The 18,570-nt window shown below is 58.3% G+C and overlaps 2 protein-coding genes across 3 annotated transcripts; one reads left to right on the top strand and one right to left on the bottom strand.

The window, feature by feature from the left end:
• Positions 1-4,902: 4,902 nt before the first annotated feature.
• On the bottom strand, positions 4,903-14,846 carry LOC117002004 (cytochrome P450 1A5-like). 2 transcript variants are annotated; one of them, XM_033070776.1, is made up of 7 exons: positions 14,839-14,846; positions 7,258-8,077; positions 6,559-6,685; positions 5,996-6,085; positions 5,788-5,911; positions 5,551-5,637; positions 5,079-5,385 (listed from the first exon to the last, which is right to left on the bottom strand). In XM_033070776.1, the coding sequence occupies exons 1-7, from the start codon at positions 14,844-14,846 to the stop codon at positions 5,079-5,081; spliced, it is 1,563 nt and encodes a 520-aa protein (XP_032926667.1). The 2 variants fall into 2 exon arrangements, with proteins under 2 accessions (XP_032926666.1, XP_032926667.1); XM_033070775.1 differs by lacking the exon at positions 14,839-14,846 and having other exon boundaries at positions 4,903-5,385; positions 7,258-8,114.
• Positions 13,727-18,014, top strand: LOC117002005 (cytochrome P450 1A4). The gene is made up of 6 exons (XM_033070777.1): positions 13,727-14,590; positions 14,749-14,875; positions 15,089-15,178; positions 15,265-15,388; positions 15,810-15,896; positions 17,708-18,014. The coding sequence occupies exons 1-6, from the start codon at positions 13,730-13,732 to the stop codon at positions 18,012-18,014; spliced, it is 1,596 nt and encodes a 531-aa protein (XP_032926668.1). The 5' UTR covers positions 13,727-13,729.
• The last annotated feature ends 556 nt before the right edge of the window (positions 18,015-18,570 follow it).

Genomic DNA, 18,570 nt, shown 5'->3' with positions numbered 1-18,570 from the left:
AGGGAAGGGAAGGGAAGGGAAGGGAAGGGAAGGGAAGGGAAGGGAAGGGAAGGGAAGGGAAGGGAAGGGAAGGGAAGGGAAGGATTGGATTCACGGCCAGCCAGGCAGGGATGGACATCTCCCCGCCTTGCACCAGGAGAGGGGGCCCTTCAGCCGGCTGGAGTCGGCAGGGAAAGAGAAAATAGAGAAAAGAGGGAAAAAATACTGGGAGCTCCGAGGGATTCCGGCAGCGCGGGCGGGATGAGAAGGGTGGGCAGGGAAATTCCTTCCTGGGATGTACGAGACAGCGCAGGATTCGCAGGCGGTGGCTGGGAACAACAGAGGAAAGCCGGCGTGAACAGCTCCCAGCTCATTCCAGCCTGGAGAATTCACCTTCCAGCTGCAAAAGGCCCCAAGGGAGCCGGGTTCGGCCGGTTCTGTCCCCGCAGGCTCAGGGGGATGCGGGATGCTCTGCAGCGGGGTCCATCTCCGACACATCCCACCCTCCCCAAATGTTCCTCCCGGCAAAAATCGTCCCGCCAGCGGTGGGACCGGCGCTCCTCGGTGCCACCGCTGCCACCGGAGGGCGGTCACGTCCCGATGCCAGCGGGAGGGGACGGCAGCGCTTCGGTCAATGAGGATCCTGCTCCCCCATCCCAGTTCTGCTTCTCTCCCACCAGTCCAACCTCAAAGCCCGTTCGGGTGTGGGGAGCAGCCTCATCCCAGGGCTCTCCCGGGCAGCCCTCGTCCCCCGGGTGGTTTTAATTTTTTATTTAATTTTTTTAGTTGGAGGGGAGCAGGCTGGGGACGCTGGCTCTCAGCAGGTGGCTTTTCAGGAGGTGGGACCCCCTCCTCTGCCTGTGCCCCCCACCCTGACAGCACCAGCCCTGCTCTACCCACCCTGTTGGGGTTCGGGGAGATGATTTTAGGGGTGCGACAGCGGGGCAGACCGCTGGGACATCGTGTTAGGGTGGGGACATGAGAGCCTGTCCCTCTGTGTGACCGCTCCTCTCACTGCTACGCTGCCACCGTGGCCTTGGGGACATGCAGGGGACAGCCTGGGCAGAGTTTGAGGAGCACCCACCACCCCAGAGGTTTGGGCTCACACTGCTTGTGGGACCCTGGTGCTCCCATGGAAAATCCTGCCAGGGTGGGTGTTCTGCCAGGTTTGAGGGAATTCCTGGAGCTTTTCCTGAGCAGGGCTGTGCGTGCAGGGAGGAGATATCTCCGCATCTCCGCAGTTCCCTTCTCAGCCTGGGGACAAACTCCATCCTTGCCATCTTTGCTGCCCTCTGATTCACAGGTACCTTGTACCTCCGATGGCTCGGGGCGATCAGTCAGCCCAAACAGGGCTGGGAGGGGAGGGTGGCAGGAGGAGAAAGGGTTCACGCTGGAGCAGAGCCATGTGCCAGGTTTAATGTCCCCACCTCCTTTGCATCCAGCTCTGCTGTGGATGGATTGGACAACCAGCATCTTCCTCAGCCGCCAGCTCCAACACCCCAGAAACTGCTCATGGAGGCTGAGCAGAGATTTTTTTTTACCCAGAAAAAGGTAGAAACCACAATGGAGTTCAGAGCCCAGCTCTGTCCCCACGGAGATGGTGTTGGGGGTTTTCCTTCTGCCACCAGTGCTGGGGACAAACAGCAAAAGTGAATTTACAAAAGCATTAATACAGAAGCATTAATCCCCATGGGGAGATGACTCCTGATAACAGATCCAAACAGCCAAAGGACAGGAATTAGAAATGCAGGGTTCACTTTTAATCAGGGGGGGCGTTGGGTGTTGGAGCAACTCCCTTTTTCCATCCAGGACAGTCACAAATGGGTTGTTCTGGGGCTGACTTTCCCAGCGAGGAGATGCAGCAGGCAGGTGTCTCAGAGGGACAATCTGTGCCTGGAGCTTTTCCTGCAGGAACGAGGGTGCTGGGAGCATTTGGAAGAGGAGCTGGAGCCCAGCTGGAGCCCTGCTGCCATGACTCATTTTAAAACAACCATAAAAGCAATTTTCTGTGGAGTGATCAAAGCTTCCCTGGCTTATCGCTGCCCTGATTCCAGTAACGAAACCGTGGTGCTCACAGCCTGCCCGGGGAGTGATTGGAGGCCTTAATTGAGGAAGGTCATTAGGGGCAGGCAAAGATAGGGGAGCTGGAGCCTCTTGCCTGCTGTGAGTTTCTGAGGCTTTCATGGCAGTGAGGATGAAAATCAGGCTGGGTACCAGGAAAAGGCTCCTCACCCAGAGGAGTGGGGCACAGAGCAGGGAATGGGCACGGCCCCAAGGCTGCCAGAGCTCCAGGAGAGCTTGGACAATGCTCTGAGGAACAGGGTGGGATTGCTGGGGGGTCTGGGCAGGGTGAGAGGCTGGACTGATGATCCTTAGGGTATCTTCCAGCTCAGGAGATTCCATTCTATGATTTTGTGGACCCCAGCAGGAAAACTGGAGCCTCAGCTGGGGTCTGGACTGTTGGATGGGATGTCCAAGGAGCGGTGAGCACGCAGGGATTTCACACCAAGGTCTCTCCTGCCTTTGCAGAATGCCTGGGAAGGAATCCCGCAGCTCTGTGGGATGGTTCCATCGGCATCAAGAGAGGGAGAGGTGCTAAATGCAGGCAGGGAGTTGTAAAGGTTGTATTTGCACTTAATGAGTGGCTTGTCTGCAGATTTTTCTGTCTTCACTCAGAGCCAGGATTAAAAACACGAAGGGGATGAATTTTTTCGTGTTTGGTCTTGGTTGTTTATTAAATCTAATTTAAAATACAGAGAGTTCTGCAACACTTCCAGCCACCAGTTAAAGTAACCAAAATGGAGGTGAATTTAGCTAGTTACAAGGTCTTTTAAAGCTGAACAGTCCAATAAAGAACTAACACCTGTATTATTTATGCTTTTGATCCAATAACCAAATTCCTGTGACCCTCAGTGCAGCACTGACTGTCCAACCAAAAACTACTGCCTGAAATCATGAAGAAGAAGGAAGAAGAACACAGAAAGGAAACAACACCCAACACCCAAAATCCTCCATTTTTCTCATACCTATTACTATGTTATCAAAACCTCAAATTTCAAACCCTTCACCATGTGAAATCACACACTTCTATTTAACTCCACACCCTTGACTTGAACTCCATCACTCAAATTTGGAAGCCTTCAGGTCCAAAGCAGTGTTCTCCAGGGGGTCAGTGTTAGAAAACACAGAAATCCCAAAAATCCCAGGGTTCTGGGATCCAACAGGGAGTTATGAAGTGGCTGCTTTTCCTCCAGCCCCACGAAGAGAAGGGAAGGATAACTTCCTCTCCCCTCCAGCCTCTTCCCTTCCCCTGCTCCATCCATCCTGACACAGGGGTGACTCCTTCAGCCCTCCATGAATGGATCCTGGGGAGCCCTTCCACCAGCAAGAGGCAGTTCCACACCACTGATGTTAACGTTAAGCTGCTTATCTACCCCGGGGCTATAAAACTCTCATCTGCAAAGTGGGTGAGAAAAAAAATTCCTGCTGTTCTTTCTCTCTGCTCCTGCTTATTGCAGCCTTATCAGCACACCCAGCCAGCCTTTGGGCACAGGAGTGACATGCAGCACGCGAGGTGGGTGGTCCCACACAGCATCTTGTGTCCCCACGGGGCCAAGTCCATCCCACGGAGACATCAGGGCACCCTGGCAGCCTCATTTCTCTTCTGAGTCACCTCCAGTGCTTGGTCCCACCTTCCCCTGCAGCAGGGGAATGCTGGCTTTGGGATTTCCCTTGTGGGAAGTGGGTTTGGGGCTCTGGTGCATTGCCCCGTGTCCTTTTTGTAGCTTGTGGAGCTGTTGTGAGGCTGGTGAACCTCATGGGTTGTCCTAAAGCATCCTCCCACTTTTTTTTTTTACAAGGCTTCTGATAGCCTGCAGCAGGTTTGGAGCCTTCCCCTCCAGTGTTTTTCCTACAATATTGGGATTATAACATTGAGCAGGGAAGACAAAGCTGCTGTGCCACCAACTGCTGCTTGTGCTGGGTCAGAGAATTTGGGTGGCTTTGAGGCTGTGTCACCACAAACTGGTGACCAAGCAGGGCCTGGACACACAGAGTCCCTCCTTTGCCCCCAGGCTGGGTTTGGTGGGTCTGGGCCAGGCAGGATCTCCCCAAAATCTTGGGTAATCATCTTCCCCTTTCTCTTCCCCACCACTCTTTCATCTCTACCTCTTCTGGGAAGCTTTTGTGCAATGCCTGATGAGTGATTGGCATTTGGACATCACAGGAGCCTCCCTGCTTGGGGTCTGGAGCAGAATTCTGGGAATGGGTGCAGGAGCAGAGCACTGGGGGTTGTGCTTGTCCCGGTGTCATTGCTGCCAGCTGGTGGGGTTGGCAGAGGAGGCTTTGCGTGCAAGCTGGGGACAAGGAGGCATCTGGCTCTGCTGCCTGGGGTTGACTGACAGCCAATGTAAACTCTTGGGTTTGAGCTGGAGCAATTCCTGGGTCTCATTCTCTTCCTGATGTGAAAACACCTTTGTTCCAGCCTGGAACAGCAGCAGCTCAGCTTTCTCAGCAGCTGGGGCTGAAAGTTTCCTCCCTTGTGTCCCTCCTTGTGTCCTCCTTGTGTCCCTCCTTGTGTCCTCCTTGTGTCCCTCCTTGTGTCCCTCCCTGTGTCCTCCTTGTGTCCTTCAGGGCCACCACTGACCATGGTGAAGGAGGTGGATGAAGGCTCAAGTTGCACTAGGGGAGGTTTGGATATTGGGAAAATTTCTTCACCATGAAGGTGTCAGTAATGGAGCCACCATCCCTGGCACGTGGGGACATGGGTTAGTGCTTGATGATATTAAAGCCTTTTCCAAGCTGAGCCATTCTGTAATTCTGTCATTCTCAAGCACCCATGGGTGGGGTTATGGTATGGGTTGGTTGTCCTGCCTCTATCAGAGAGTAATTCCAGAAGGAGATGGTCCAAGACTGCATGTGGCAGAACAGCCAACATTTAATGGAATATCCAACAGCAGGAAACAAAGCAGGCAACAACTGCTACAAATCAAGCAGATAAAACCAGAGTCCTGGTGTTTCCAGTTTATCCCATCACCCCACAAAGCTGTTCCAGAGCCAGCTGTGCTGCAAGGACACCCTGGAGATGTCTGCTCCACCGCTCAGCTCCTGCCCTTCATGGGGAAGCGCTGCCTGGCCTGGAAGTGCTCACACCTCTTGTGCCTCAGGGTCAGCCCGTACAGAGGGGTCATGTCCACCCTGCTGCCCTCACAGACACTGAACTCCAGCTGCTGGAGCAGCGTGGCCAGGAACAGGAACACCTGTCCCCTGGCAATGTTCTCCCCAATGCACCTCCTCTTGCCCAGGCCAAACAGCAGCACCTTCTCGCCGTCCTCTTTGTTCACCTTGGTGCCGTCAGCGCTGAGGAAACGCTCGGGCTTGAAGGTTTCTGGGTCCTTCCAAAGCTTCCTGGAAGGGAGAACATCAAGTGTTGGGATGGCTTCTCCTGGTCATGGGTGTCAGGGGAACACTGGGAAGTGGGAGTTGTCAGGAAGAACATCCCTGGTGGTTTGTCACCATAGGAGGGGACCTGTTTGTCACCACAGGAGGGTTTGTGCCTCACAAGCTACTCACTCGTCATGGTTCACCTGCCACTGGTTGATGAACACACAGCGATCCTTTGGGATGTAGAAGCCGTTCAACACCGTGTCCTTGGTCGTGCTGGGGACAGAAAGGATGGAGAGTTGGGCAAGGCCAAAGGTTCTGCATCCCCATGGGACTGTCCTGAAGGGTGTGACCCAAAGGGGTGCTCCTGTGGGGGCAGTTGTGTCCTCCACGAGTGTCACCTTGTCACCTCTGCCAGCCCAGTACCTGTGTGGGATGGCCAAGGGCACGAAGGAGGAGTGCCTGAACATCTCCAGGATGAAGGATTCCATGTAGGGCAGCGTGCCCTGGTCCGACAGCCGCGGCCGCCTCTCCCGCCCGATGGTCTGGTCTGGGGGAGGGGAAGATGGGGAAGAGGGTCAGGATCAGGGCTGACCCTCAGGGCTGAGCAGAGGAATGTGGTTCATGGACTCACCCAGCTCTTCCTGGATCCTCTTCTGGATGTTGGGGTACGTCACAAGGTACATGAGGCTCCAGGACAGGGCTGTGGTTATGGTGTCGAAACCTGGGCAAAGAGGAGGGGTGAGCTCAGCACAACACCCACCCTGGACTGTGGCTGACCATCAAACGGGGCAGTCTGGGGTGGTTCAGGAATTGGGGGACAACCTGGACACTCAGCAAGGCTCGGGGCTTTGCTCTCCCATAATAAACTTTGCTAAAATATCCTGATCTCTTAACCTGTCCCGCTCTTGGCTTGTGTCAGGTTTGTACAACTTCTCCAGAATTGGAGGAATTTCCAGAGAAAGATGAATCAGCTCATAGACATCTCCCTTGGCCAGGAAAAGCCACCCTCGACTGAGCTGTAACCCTTCACCTTTCCAGACTGATCTCTAGAGGCATCCCTGGAAGGCCCAGTGAGCAGGAGAGCAGACCCAAACTGCCTGCCTGGTGCTGGACAAGGAAGGGTCAGACAGGAGGAGCTGGAGAAAATCTGAGAGCATCCCTCAGCCACAGCTGGGGAAAGGTGGGAGAGGACACCTGCTCCAAAGAGGTCGTTCACAATGTTGATGATCTTCTCCTTGGGGATCTGCGCGGCCATGGTCGTTCCCTGATTTTTGTCCAGGCACTGATCAATGAGGGAGTCTGTGATGTCCCGGATGTTGTTCTGAAAGGAAGGGGGGACAAAGTCATGGAGCAGGGCTGGCACAGGGGTGGGTGCCCATGAGCAGCCCCACAGGTGCTGGGGGAGCCTGGGGAGCATCATCCCTCAGTTCTAGGGGTCCCTACAGAAAAACAAGGAGAGGACTCGCTGAGGAGCCTGAGCACAGAGCAGATGTTCGACCACCAGGCTGGCCACATGGCTCAGGGAGTGGGGGAGATGCTGAGAGGCTCATGAAGCTGAGTCTGGGGAGGTTCAGGTGGGACATCAGGAAAAGGTTCCTCCTCCAGAAGGTGCTGGGCACTGCCCAGGCTCCCCAAGGAATGGGCACAGCCCCAAGGCTGCCAGAGCTCTGGAAGAGTTTGGACACCGCTCCAGGGATGCACAGGATGGGATAGTTGGGGGGTGTATGCAGGGCCAGGAGCTGCACTGGATGATCCATATCCAACTCAGGATATTCCATGATTCTGTGAGGAGGAGGACTGGGGAGAGATGACCATTGCTGCTTGGCTGCCAGGACACACTCACCCCACAGATGGAGAGGTGAGGAAAGCAGCTGAGGCTCTGCAAGCTCTTACCTTGTCATAGGTCTCGTAGTGCTCCTTGACCCTCTTCTGCAGGAAGCTGAGGAGGCACTTGTTGAAATCCACGAACAATTTCATGCTGGGGCTGGGCAGGTACCGCAGCAGGGGGATGAAGTCGGCGGGGTTGCCAGCAGCAGCCACCTGGGTGAACTTCTCTGCTGAATTCACCAGGCTGAGCAGCTCCTGGTCCTCGTGCTCGTAGCGCTTGCCAAAGCACATGGCACAGATGACGTTGGCCACCGACACCACCAGGTACCGGTAGGGCTCAAACCTCTTCTCCTCCTCCATCAGCCGCAGGAATTTGGTGACCAGGTACTCGGCCTCCTGCGACACGTGCTCCTCCAGCAGGCAGCTGGAGTACAGAGTGGGGCTGGGGGCAGCCGAGAAGCTCTTCAGGGCACTCTGGGCCAGCCTCCTGCGCGCCCTCCACACCTCGCCGGTGTCGGGACTGAACGACAGGCTCTGCCCGTCCGTGACAAAGCGGAAACTGTGGAGGTCGGGGCGCCCCATGAAGTCCTCTCCTTGCTTGACCAGCGCTTGCCTGATGGTGTCCAGCCCGCTGAGCACCAGCACGGGCCGGGTGCCGATGCGCACCTCCATCACGTCCCCGTAGCGCCGGCTCAGCCGCCTCAGCGCCACGTGCGGGTCCTTGCGCAGCTCCAGCACGTTGCCCAGCATGGGATAGCCCCGCGGGCCCGGCGGCCTCCGCAGCCCCGAGGGCACGGGCTGCTGCTGCAGCCACTGCAGCAGCACCAACACCACGCACAGCGCCGCGGCCACCAGCAGCACCTCGGTGGCCGACACCGCCCCGGGGCTCCCCACCAGCCGCATCGCAGCCTTCAGCATCGCGGAGAGGAGCTGCAGGAGCGGAGAGAGGGAGGGCGAGAGCCGGGATCAGCGAGGGGCTGAGCGCTGCGGCTGTTCCTGAGCCTGGGACAGCCCTCAGTCAGTCCGGGGCACGCAGCTGTCCCCGCAGCGCTGCAGACTTGTGACGGCTCCAAACACACCCGCCCGTCCCTTAACTTGGACTTCAACCCATTAGAGACTTTGTCACATCTCTGTCCCCACAGAAAATCCAATCCCCCACTGGCACAGCCATGGCTCATGCCCGGGGAACAGAGTCGTGTGAAACAAGGCATGGAAAACTGCAGCTCAGCCAACCCCGGGGAAGCAGGAGGAGAGGAACAGCAGCTCCTCCGTGAATGTGGATCCAGGACTACCAGACCCACCAGGAGTCAGAGCCAGGAGGGTGGACCTGCTGGCCCTAATAGTGGGGCACTGGGGAGTGGAGATGTCACAGGGCTGCTCTGTGAGAACTCACTGGGTGAGCAGGACTACACAAAACTGACCTTCCTGGTCCTGTGTCCATGTCCAGCCCCCTCATCCCAAAACACACAAGCTGTGTCCTACCTGCAGGTGCTTGGGCTGGTTTTGTCACCCGGGGCTCCCAGTAGGGATTGACTCTTCTGTCTCCTCAACCTTCTCCTGTCACCTCGTTCTCCTCTACCTGCTCCTACTTCTCCTGCCCCCTGGAAGCTCTCTGAGCTCTTCCCTCACCGCACCGCTGTGTATTTATGCTGCAGAAGTCCTTGGGAGTAGCTACCCATTAACAAAAGAGGCAAACCCTGGCTGGAGCCCACCCAAAAAACCAGGGAAGAGCCTTGCACCCCTCCAACAGGCTCTGGGGCATGAATGGTGATTTCTCCTCCTGGTTTGCACCCTGGAGCCTGCTGTGGGGAGGCAGAAGAGGAACAGGGAGGAAGGAGGGGGTCCCTAAGCCCTGCCTTGGGGAGGATGTAGGACATGCTGTCAGCATAGCTCGCCTGTGGAATGGCAGTGCCAGCATTTCCCCAAAAAACTTTTCTGTGCCCAGCAGCCAGAGAGGGCTGTCGCCTCCACGGCCACTCTGGAGGTGCTGGGAGCGAGGGGACGCGTTTGTGACAAGGCATCCACAGCCCTGCCCATCCATCCCTGGGGAATCATCCCACAGGTCCGCGGTGCCGGGAGCGGTGGCGGCGGGATCATCGGGCCAGGGGCAGAGCCAGGCTCAGGTTAACGATTGGCCAGGTTTGCGTGAGAAGGCGGCTGGCTCGCTTCCCCCGGCTCTCCGGGGCAAACAGGCAGCGAGGAGGAGGAGGAGTGGCGGGGCAGAGGGGAGGAGGTGAGCCCGGCAGATAGGAGAGGTGAAGGGGCAGCACGGGGCAAGGCTGGGGCAGCTCATTCGCGCAAAGCGCTGGGTGACACCCGGCAGGGAAATGCTCGAGCCAGCGGGGCTGCTTCTCCAGGAGGGGCAAAATTCAGGGCAGTTTGGGTGGGACGAGCAGGAAAGAACCAGAGCTTGGTGATTTGGCCGCTAAGTTTCCTTCAATCTTTGAAAATTCCAGGGGGAATTTGGCCCAGGTAAAAGCTTAGCTAATATTTAATAAAGGCTTTCAACATCTGGTCTAATCGGGCTCGTTAATAGCAATGACGCCGTTCATTAATGTTTGGCAAGAACAATTACAAAACGTCTGCTGCTAATATTCCTGCTGATAATTCCCAGGAATGCCACAGCCCTCCCGGCCCCGGCAAGACCCTTGGGAATGCTTTTAGGGAGGCAGGCTGCAGGAGTAGGGCTGGACCCTGCCAGCGCCTCCCATCCCTTATGGATCCACCCAGACCCACTGGATGGGGTCGGCTTGGGGTTGGGGGGGCTGAGGGACCCCCGCAGCAGCGTCTCAGCCCTTGTGCTGATGTTGAACCCTCGCACTCCTCATGCAGCACATCCTAAAGCTCTGGAGAAGCTGGGGAGAGTCCCGGAGAGGTTCCCCAGGACCCTCTTCCACCCCTTCCCACCCTCCCCGCTGTGCCCAGCCCTGCGAGGGCAGGGTGCCTCCTGATGAGAACAGAGTTAAGAGCTGCTGCCTTGCGTGCCAGGCAGCCTCACACCCCAAAAACGACCTCAAAACACTGTCACTCCCGGCCCCCTGCCCCTGTAGCGTGTCGCTGTCCCCGTCCCGCGGGATGGGCCGTGCCAGGCTGTGCGTGCGGGGACAGGCGGGAGCGGGGCGGTGACAGTGCCCGCAGGCACGCGCGGCACGGCGTGGCATGGGCAGGTGGCCGCACGCGAGGGACACGGGGCTGTGCGGGACACGGAGGGTGTTTGCACCCCGGGGCTGTGCGGGACACGCGGCTGTGAGGGACACGGAGGGTGTCACGGGACCGTAGGGGACACGGAGGATGTTTGCACCCCGGAGCGCTCCCACCGCACACGGACGCGGCTCCGGGGTGTGCCACCTGTCCGTGCGGGACGTGGACAGACACACGGAGGTGTTGTACCCGGTGCCTCGGTGCCAGAGACATTCCCGGCCGGGCTTTATGGTCGCCGTGACGAGTGTCCCCAGCTGTGGGGCACATTGGTGACATTTGTGACCAGCACGGTGCGGGGCACCGCTCGGTGTCACCTGGCGCTGAGGGGACATTTCAGGTGGCACGAGTGGGATCTCCCCGCTTTGCACTCCCCCTCCTCGTGGCTGGAGAGGTCTGGCATGACCGTGTCCTATCGAGGGGACACAAATGACACGGGCACTGCTGTCGCGCTGCAGCATCCTGTGGCAGAGGGCACCCCTGTTGGCACCGACGATTGTCCCCAGGGCTGGGGACCCCGCACAAGCTCCCCAGCCTCCAGCCAACAGTGGGGGGAGCTGATCCCGAGCTGCTCCGGCGCCGCCTTGACCCCGGGCCAGGCTCCTGGACGTGAGGCCACCGCCCTGGTCCTTTAAAAACCATTTCCCCCCCCACCCACCCGTAGCGTGACTGCCAGTGACCGGGGCGGCCCTCCCGGGTCTGGCCGGAGCCCCTTCGCACGCGATGTCCCTAATGCCACCTCTGGGACCCCCCCGGCAGGGCGGGACCCCCTGGCCTATCTCCCACCTCGTGGCAGCTGGGCTGAGAACGAGGCTGAGGACGGAGGGGACAGATTTTGGGAGCGGGCTGGTCCCCCTTGTCCTGTCTGCAGGGCAGGACCTGGCCTGTCACCCAGCGGGGACCGGGGCTGGGGGCTGCCAGCTCTGCCTGAGCCTCCCCTCGGACACCGAACATCGCCCCCCTCCCTCCGGATGCACCCTCTGCCCCATGCCAGCCCCTCGGGTCGCCCTGTCCCCAGGGGATAGAGGTGACAGAGGGCACGGCGGCTTCTCACGCGAACCTGGACAATCTTTAACCGGGCCGGAGCAGCCCGGGCCGTGACCCCCGTGGCTGCCCCGCCGCCCACGTCCCCACGGGGACCCTGCGGAGCTGCGGAGCGGTCCCGCAGCGCGAGGTGTGGGGGACACGCACGGAGCCCGTGGTCCCCGCTGCGCTGTGCCGGCCACACCGGCGGCGGGACGGGCACGGCCCCGCGGGGCTGCGCGCTCCTCTAAACCCCGCGGGGACCGTCCGCGCTCATCCCCGCGTGTTCGCGGAGCCCTGCGGGGCCCGAACCCCCCAATCCCCCGTTCCGAGCCCGCACCGCGCTGCCCGGGGCGCTTTTCCCACGCTCCCGCTGTCCCCGGGCTCCGGACACCGCGGATGTCCCGGGGCTGCGGGCACCCCGGCGGAGGGGGCGGGCGTGGGTTTCTGGAACCTTCTGGGTCTGGGGGGAGCAGGGCAACGGGGGCGACCCCCGGAGGGGTCCCGGGGAGCAGGGGGGCGCGGGACCGGCGCCTTTAAGATCCTGCCGGTAGCGTGACTGGAGTGACCGGGGCGGTGCGGGTTTGCCCAAACATCCCGCCCTCTTCGCACGCGATGCCCGCCCCGGGCTGCAACCCACGGGCGGCACCGACACCCCCGCACCCCACGCCACGATCTACCGGGACCCCAACTCCCTCCCCGACCCTCCCCCCGCCCGCCTCGCTGCCTCCCCTCCGGGGATGCTCGGGGGTCCCGCATCCCACGCGTGGGGGAGCCCCGGGGATGGGGGGGTCCGGGGGGGTTCGGGGAGTTCTTGGGGAGTTGGGGACACGTCACGGGAGGGGCCGGGCCAATCAGAGCGCGGCCCGGTGCATATAAAGCAGGAGCGGCAGGGAGCGGGCACCTGCCGCGGGATCGGGCCCCTCCCGCCGCTCCGAGCTGAGGTGAGTACTGGAGAGCCCGGACCGCTACGGACGGGACTGGGGGGAGCTTCCAGCACCCCTGGGTGATGGACACCCCGCCGTGGGCTGTCCTCGCTTCTCCACCCCAGCAGCATCCTCCCCCACCTGTTGGAAGGTGGTTTTTGGGGATAACGCTGCCCTCACGGATCTTGAGCTGCCGAGGGTTGGGAAAGGGGTCCCGGCGGGGCTGCAACCAGACCCCACAGCTCCCCCGAAATGTCCCCCCTCGGGTGTCCCGCGGCACCCTGCCAAACCCAGGGGAGCGGGGATTTGACAGCCAACCTCCCTGCTCAGGGTTTTCGGGAGGATTTCGTCCTGTGAGGAGCTGGGAGTTGGACTCGATGGTCCAGCTTGAGGGACTCTCTGACAGAGGTGGGAGAGGGGTGCAGCTATCCCGCTGCAGGCAGGGTTGTTTTTCACACCATCGATCTTTGGGACGATTCCTGGCACTGCTGGGCTGCACTTGCTGGTGAGTGCTGGCTCGGTGACTCAGGATCAGCTCTCCTCTAGCCAAGCGCTCTGCAAAAAAACTTTGAGGAGAAAAGAAAGGTCTTGTGGTTAAGAGAACACTTTTGCTTCCCTGGCACGTAGAGAAAAAGTTGGGGGACCTATTCTTTCCACTCCTGGCTAGCAAAAAATCTGCTTTTAGTGCGAGCAACTTTTAGTGCGGCAACTGCGGATCACAAGCGAAGTCCAGCTCTGCTCCAGGTGTCTCAGCCTAGAGACCAGCCCCAGCTCCTAACGCAACTTTGCTTTATTCCGCGGGTTCTGTACGCCCGTCTAAGGCTCTGCTGCGGGGAAAGGGCTGTCACAATGTCCCTGAGGGGTCGAGGTTGGGTGGGTGTGTTTGGAGCCGTCACAGGTCTGCAGCTTGTGCCGCTGGAAACCCGCAGGGCTGCGGGGGCAGCTCCGTGCCCTGGGCTGGCTAAGGGCTGTCCCAGGATCATCCCCCATGTCCATCCTCCTGGCTCTGACTCCTGGTGGGTCTGATAGTCCTGGATCCACATTCAAGGAGGAACTGCTGTTCCTCTCCTCCTGCTTCCCCGGGGTTTGCTGAGCTGCATTTTTCCATGCCTTGTTTGACAAGACTCTGTTCCCTGGGCATGAGCCATGGCTGTGCCAGTGGGGGATTGGGTTTTCTGTGGGGACAGGGGAGTCTCTAATGGGTTGAAGTTCAAGTTAAGGGACGGGCGGGTGTGTTTGGAGCCTTCACAAGTCTGCAGCGCTGCGGGGGCAGCTGCGTGCCCCGGACTGACTGAGGGCTGTCCCAGGCTCAGGAACAGCCGCAGCGCTCAGCCCCTCGCTGATCCCGGCTCTCACCCTCCCTCTCTCCGCTCCTGCAGCTCCTCTCCGCGATGCTGAAGGCTGCGATGCGGCTGGTGGGGAGCCCCGGGGCGGTGTCGGCCACCGAGGTGCTGCTGGTGGCCGCGGCGCTGTGCCTGGTGTTGGCGCTGCTGCAGTGGCTGCAGCAGCAGCAGCAGCAGCCCGTGCCCTCAGGGCTGCGGAGGCCGCCGGGCCCGCGGGGCTATCCCGTGCTGGGCAACGTGCTGGAGCTGCGCAAGGACCCGCACGTGGCGCTGAGGCGGCTGAGCCAGCGCTACGGGGACGTGATGGAGGTGCGCATCGGCACCCGGCCCGTGCTGGTGCTCAGCGGGCTGGACACCATCAGGCAAGCGCTGGTCAAGCAAGGAGAGGACTTCATGGGGCGTCCCGACCTCCACAGCTTCCACTACATCTCCGACGGGCAGAGCCTGTCGTTCAGCCCCGACTCCGGGGAGGTGTGGAAGGCGCTCAGGAGGCTGGCCCAGAGTGCCCTGAAGAGCTTCTCGGTCGCCCCCAGCCCCACCTCGTCCTCTAGCTGCTTGCTGGAGGAGCACGTGTCGCAGGAGGCCGAGTACCTGGTCACCAAATTCCTGCAGCTGATGGAGGAGGGGAAGAGGTTTGACCTTAGCCAGTACGTGGTGGTGTCTGTGGCCAATGTCATCTGTGCCATGTGCTTTGGCAAGCGCTACGAGCACGAGGACCAGGAGCTGCTCAGCCTGGTGAACCTGGGCAACGAATTTGGGGAGGTGGCTGCTTCTGGCAACCCAGCTGACTTCATCCCCCTGCTGCGGTACCTGCCCAGCCGCAGCATGGAGCTCTTCAAGGACATCAACCGGCGCTTCAGCATCTTCGTGAAGAAAATCGTGCAGGAGCATTACAGCAGCTTTGATAAGGTAAGGAAGGGCTTGGATACTCTTGGATGTGGGTGGAGATGCCTGCAAGTGCCCTCTGAGCTGCAGTTATCCCCCACTACCTGAGCCAGTGCTTTTTGGGGCTGGTGTCCCCATCCCTGTGTGAGCACGGTGTCACTGAGCCTCCGGCTCTGTTCCAGGAGCACATCCGCGACATCACGGACTCGCTGATCAGCCACTGCCAGGAGAAGAGTGCCGAGGAGGACGCCCATGGCCAGCTCTCCAACGACAAGATCATCCACATCGTCAACGACCTCTTTGGAGCAGGTGGGAATGTTTTTGAAGGCACCACTCAAGCTTTTTTTTTTCAAAGCTGGGGGCTGGGTGGGGACATGGAGCTGCTGTTAGGCACCCTCCTGAGTGGCAACCAGAGCTTTTTGGTGGCAGGTGATGGGGAAACAAACTCTTCTAGAGAGACGGAATCTGAAACACTCACCTGTCCTCTTGTGGTACCTAAACACCTTTTCCACACCCACCCAGGCTTTGACACTGTGGCAACTGCCCTGTCCTGGAGCCTCATGTACGTTGCCTTGTACCCTGATGTCCAGAGGAAGATCCAGGAAGAGCTCGGTGAGTCCATGAACCACATTCCTAGAGGGCCAAAATCCCTCTGGTCAGCCCTGATCCTGACCCTCTTCCTGATCCATCTCCCCCAGACCAGACCATCGGGCGAGAGAGGCGGCCGCGGCTCTCGGACCGGGGCAAGCTGCCCTACACGGAAGCTTTTATCCTGGAGATGTTCAGGCATTCCTCCTTCGTGCCCTTCACCATCCCACACAGGTACAGACAGAGCTGCTGACACCTTTTTTCAGGCTTTTTTGGAGTGTTTTTTTGGGGGGAGGGAATTGATCCCTGTGAAGGGGAAATATGCCAACTCGTTGACCTTCTGGGGTTGAATTGTTGGTTTTGAGGGTGGTTTCACCCCTCAAACCTTTGCTGCCTGGGTTTATATTTCTTCCTGCCTTGGGAGGAAGCACATCACAACTCGTCTGGAACGAGCTGTGAAATGAAACTGGAATTTTTCTGCTCGAGGAAAGCAAGAGTGTTAAATCTCCCAGATAGAATCTGGGGTGTTTCCCAGCCAAGGAAAGCCTAGCTAAGGGCACAAATGTGGCTTTGAAGATGAAACTCCTGCAGGACTCGCTGGGCTTTGACTTCTCAGGAGCTGTGGGTCTCCTCTAATTTCCCTTTTCACCTTCAGCACGACAAAAGCAACGGTGCTGAATGGCTACTACATCCCCAAGGACACCTGTGTGTTCATCAACCAGTGGCAAGTGAACCACGATGAGTGAGTATTCCAAACCCCCCCTGCCCATCCAGGCTGCTGTGCCTTCTCTTGGCATTCTGGTCACGCTGATCCTCGTGCTAAAAAGTGCCTGGAAAGGCAGATTGGACCAAAAATGGTGTGGGTTTGATGTTGGATCTGCTGGGCATGATGCTGGTCCAGCTTGACTTGGCTCCTGGTTCAGCAGCTCCCCAGCACCAGGGATTACCTTTATTTATGTGGAATTTATGTGGAAGCTCAGGCTGCTGGATCATCAGGCATGGGTGAATCGTGCTGCCAGGCAGATCCTGTGATCCGAGCTGACAGCTCTGGATGTGCTCAATGGGAATTGCCTGGCTCCCTTTTCAAGGGAGGAAAATGTGGTGACGTGACTCTGTTAAACTCGTGTTGTGATTGCCTAAAATCAGCTCTGGGAACGATGAGGGGACTGGAAACCAGAGCCTCATCCTGCCCCTCTGCTGTTCCCAGCAGAGGCATTCCAGCAGGGAGTAAGCCAAGGGGGTTCCCAGATGGGGTATTTTGGATTAAAGCCGAGATATTTGTACCCAAATACCCCAAGAGGCTGAAAACTTTCTGATATCCCTCCTGCTCCTTCATGGAATGCTGCCTTTAGGGCAGAGAGGATTCCACATATCCAAGCAGAAATTCCCAGCTGTAAAATCCCACCTGGCACCTCCCAGCAGGTTGGGAAGTTCTGCTGAGAGGATTCAAAAAGGGAAAAACCTCCTGGTCCCCACTTGTCTGTTTGAAGGGCTGCTGGCTGATCCCAGTGCTGATGCTGCTGGAATTCAATGGATGGAATTAAATCCATCTCTGGTGTCTGCCTGGACAAACACAGCCTGAGCCTGGGACAGAGGTTTCAGCAGGCTGAGCTGATGGGGTCTGACAGAGTTGGTGTTTTAGACCAGGGACAGAGCTTGCCAAGGGCGGTTTTGGGTGGTGGAGTGAGACAGTGCAGCAAATCTCCTCCCTGCAAGGACAGGTTTTGGTCACTGACCCCTTGCAGGGGGTCAAAACTGGGCTGGAGCCCTCTGCTCTGGAGCCAGGATCTGGGGACACCTTCCAAGGCCTCCAGGAGAGCTGGAGAGGGACTGGGGACAAGGGATGGAAGGACAGGACACAGGAAATGGCTTCTCACTACCAGAGGGCAGGGCTGGATGGGATATTGGGAAGAATTCTTCCCTGTGAGGGTGGTGAGGCCTTGGCACAGGGTGCCCAGAGCAGCTGTGGATTCTTGGAAGTGTCCAAGGCCAGGTTGGAGATGATGGAGATGACAGAAGGGATGGAGATGATGGAAAGAATGGAGGGATGGAGATGACAGAAGGGATGGAGGGACGGAAGGGATAGAAGAGATGGAGAGATGTAGAGATGGAGATGACAGAAGGGATGGAGAGGATGGGTAGCATGGAAAGGGATGGAAGGGATGGAGGGATGGAAGGGATGGAGATGACAGAAGGAATGGAGGGATGGAAGGGATAGAAGAGATGGAGGGATGGAAGGCATGGAGAGATGGAGATAATGGAGAGGATGGAGATGATGGATAGGATGGGAAGGTGTGGGATGGAGATGATGGAAGAGATGGAGATGATGGAAGGGATGGAGGGATGGAGAAGATGGAAGGGATGGAGAAGATGGAGATGATGGATAGGATGGGAAGGTGTGGGATGGAGATGATGGAAGGGATGGAGGGATGATGGGAGGTGTCCCTGCTCATGGCACAGGGTGACACTGGCCAAGCTGTTACATCCCCAAAAACCAGGGAGCCGATTCTGTGACCAAACCACCCTCTCAGGAACGTCCCCTCTTTGTCACAGGAAACTTTGGAAGGAGCCCTCAGCCTTCAGGCCCGAGCGTTTCCTGACCCCCACAGGCACAGAAGTCAGCAGGACAGAGAGTGAGAAGGTTCTGTCCTTCGGGCTGGGCAAGCGGCGCTGCCTGGGCGAGGTCATCGGCCGCTGGGAGATCTTCCTCTTCCTCACCACCCTGCTGCAGCAACTGCACTTCAGCCTGAGGCCTGGGGAGCACGTGGACATCACCCCCCAGTATGGGCTGACCATGAAGTACAAGAAGTGTGAGGCCTTCCAGATCCAGCAGCGTTTTCCTGTGAAAAGCTCTCCCTGAGGAAGCAGTGCTGGACTCACGCTCAGCTTTGTTTGTGTCGAGGCTGGTTCCTCTCCTGGCACCTGGGAGGGATTTGTGGGGCTCTTCTCCATCAGCCCTTCCCACAGGGATGCTCCTCAGAGAGATCCAGCTTGTAGTGGGGATGTGCTGGTCCAAATTTAAATAAATCCTTCTCTCAGAGGATCCTGCCCAACCTCATCCTGGGGGCTGAAATTCTCTTTTGCAGCTCTTTGTGCCATGAGGAATGGGTGCTTCCTGCTGCTTCAGAAAGGCTCTGGAGCACCCACCTCGAGGGGACCCGTCCTGGGAGCACCCCCACACCTGAATTCATTGAATGTAAACCCACAGAGTGAATTCCTACTGATTTTAAACAAAAACAATCCACCATCAGTGCCTCTCACAAACTGAGATTTTAAATCAATCCTATCATGGAGCTCCTGGAAAATCTCAAAGGACTGGGAAAAAGAACAGGGAGCTGTAGGACCCTCGTGGCTTTCAGACTAACTCTGCATTTGCTGCCTTTTTTGATATCAGAGTTATTTTTTTTTCTTTATCA

This window comes from Catharus ustulatus, chromosome 12 (genome assembly GCF_009819885.2).
Source record: "Catharus ustulatus isolate bCatUst1 chromosome 12, bCatUst1.pri.v2, whole genome shotgun sequence".
NCBI lineage: Eukaryota > Metazoa > Chordata > Aves > Passeriformes > Turdidae > Catharus > Catharus ustulatus.
Note: the sequence above shows the minus strand (reverse complement) of the source record. Positions and strands in the feature narration are given on the sequence as shown.

Excerpts from the sequence above, each read along its gene's own strand:
- LOC117002005 (XM_033070777.1), top strand. The coding sequence starts at position 13,730 with ATGCTGAAGGCTGCGATGCGGCTGGTGGGGAGCCCCGGGGCGGTGTCG. Across the intron at positions 14,876-15,088 it reads CAACGACCTCTTTGGAGCAG|GCTTTGACACTGTGGCAACT; the intron begins GTGGGAATGTTT and ends ACACCCACCCAG. Across the intron at positions 15,389-15,809 it reads CCCTTCACCATCCCACACAG|CACGACAAAAGCAACGGTGC; the intron begins GTACAGACAGAG and ends TTTCACCTTCAG.
- LOC117002004 (XM_033070775.1), bottom strand. The coding sequence starts at position 8,109 with ATGCTGAAGGCTGCGATGCGGCTGGTGGGGAGCCCCGGGGCGGTGTCG. Across the intron at positions 6,686-7,257 it reads ACTACGAGACCTATGACAAG|AACAACATCCGGGACATCAC; the intron begins GTAAGAGCTTGC and ends CCTTCCTTTCAG. Across the intron at positions 5,912-5,995 it reads GAGGATCCAGGAAGAGCTGG|ACCAGACCATCGGGCGGGAG; the intron begins GTGAGTCCATGA and ends CCCCTCCCCCAG.